This window comes from Coregonus lavaretus, assembly GCF_964263955.1.
Source record: "Coregonus lavaretus genome assembly, chromosome: 4".
Lineage (NCBI taxonomy): Eukaryota > Metazoa > Chordata > Actinopteri > Salmoniformes > Salmonidae > Coregonus > Coregonus lavaretus.
In genome coordinates, this window is record NC_139991.1 from 61,739,909 (window position 1) to 61,741,158 (window position 1,250).

The following is a 1,250-nucleotide window of genomic DNA, read 5'->3' on the forward strand; positions in this document are numbered from 1 at the left end:
GCATATGGGATAGATTGGCATAGTTTTCCACTGGCTTTTAAACAGCACATAAATAGTAACTCATTATAAATACCTATATAAATTTACAGTGGCCTATTACATTGCACAAATACCTTTATGACATAGCAGGTTATAGTGTCTAAACTGTGAGCTCAATCTGATTGAAACCGCAACCATATGTCTTGCAAATGGTAAGCTAAAAATGTTCTCATCTAATATGGATGATGGTGGTATTGTGGAGTGAGGAAGGTTGGTGGTGTGAACAGTTGAATCTGTGGTCCCTGGTGAAAATGCATTTTGTTGTATAGTGGTATGGTTGTAGGATAGACAGGAGGAGGTGAGGGGTATCTGACCCCACACTGGAGCTGCTCTTCAGGCACCCCTTTCCCCTCACACTCTGTCTTCCACTTGGTGCGTCGGTTCTGGAACCAGATCTTCACCTGGGTCTCTGTGAGACGGAGCATCAAGGCGATGGCATAGCGCTCGAATACAGACAGGTAGTGGCTGCTGTGGAAACTATGTTCTAGGATGTGTAGTTGATCCAAGGTGAACGCTGTCCGAACCCGCCGTGACTTGCCCTTTGAACTCTCCAGGCTACGGCACGCAAATGCAGGGTGAGCCTCGCTCGCTTTACTTTCCGCCAACACAGCTGAGTCCACTGTGGTGGAGCAGTTACTGGCTGCTGGACCACTTTGGAATTCTAATCTCTTGGAATGGCTTTCTGGAATGGCTGCCCCACCTGAATATTGTCAATAGTGAGTTTAGAGAGGGACCTCAACCATTCTAAATAGCAGTTATGATGATATGAGTTAAATGCTGATGAAGAATAATGATGAGAAGAAATAAACCTTTTCATAAAAGATAATGGTTGAGGGCAGGCCAAAAATAAATAACCCAACACTGCCTTCTACTGGGAAATAACTAATACTACTGTATCTACTGTAGTAGGGGATTAGGCTACTCCTATAAACTAAACTTATGCATTAACCCTATATCTCAACCTAAGGATAATATGTATTTATAAAATATGACTAGCAAGTAATTGGCTTTTAAGCCTTTTAAGCTTTCAAAATAAATAGATAGAAGAACTGAGATCTCTCACCTGTTGTCCCTCTTGCAGCGTCACTCTCAGCAGTTGAACCATGGCTCGGATGGGTACTGCTTGGACTCCCGGTGAATTTAGACGGATCCAGGATGTCTGCTACAGAGAAAGAGGTTTTGCTGACCTGTGGCAACTTTTCTAGCTGCAT

The 1,250-nt window shown here is 43.4% G+C and overlaps 1 protein-coding gene across 1 annotated transcript; it reads right to left on the bottom strand.

Moving 5' to 3' along the window:
• Nucleotides 1–212: 212 nt before the first annotated feature.
• On the bottom strand, nt 213–1,250 carry LOC311127502 (homeobox protein pnx-like; the record flags this gene model as incomplete). Its single annotated transcript, XM_084159325.1, has 2 exons — nt 213–739; nt 1,103–1,250. The coding sequence occupies 2 exons, from the start codon at nt 1,248–1,250 to the stop codon at nt 213–215; spliced, it is 675 nt and encodes a 224-aa protein (XP_084015451.1).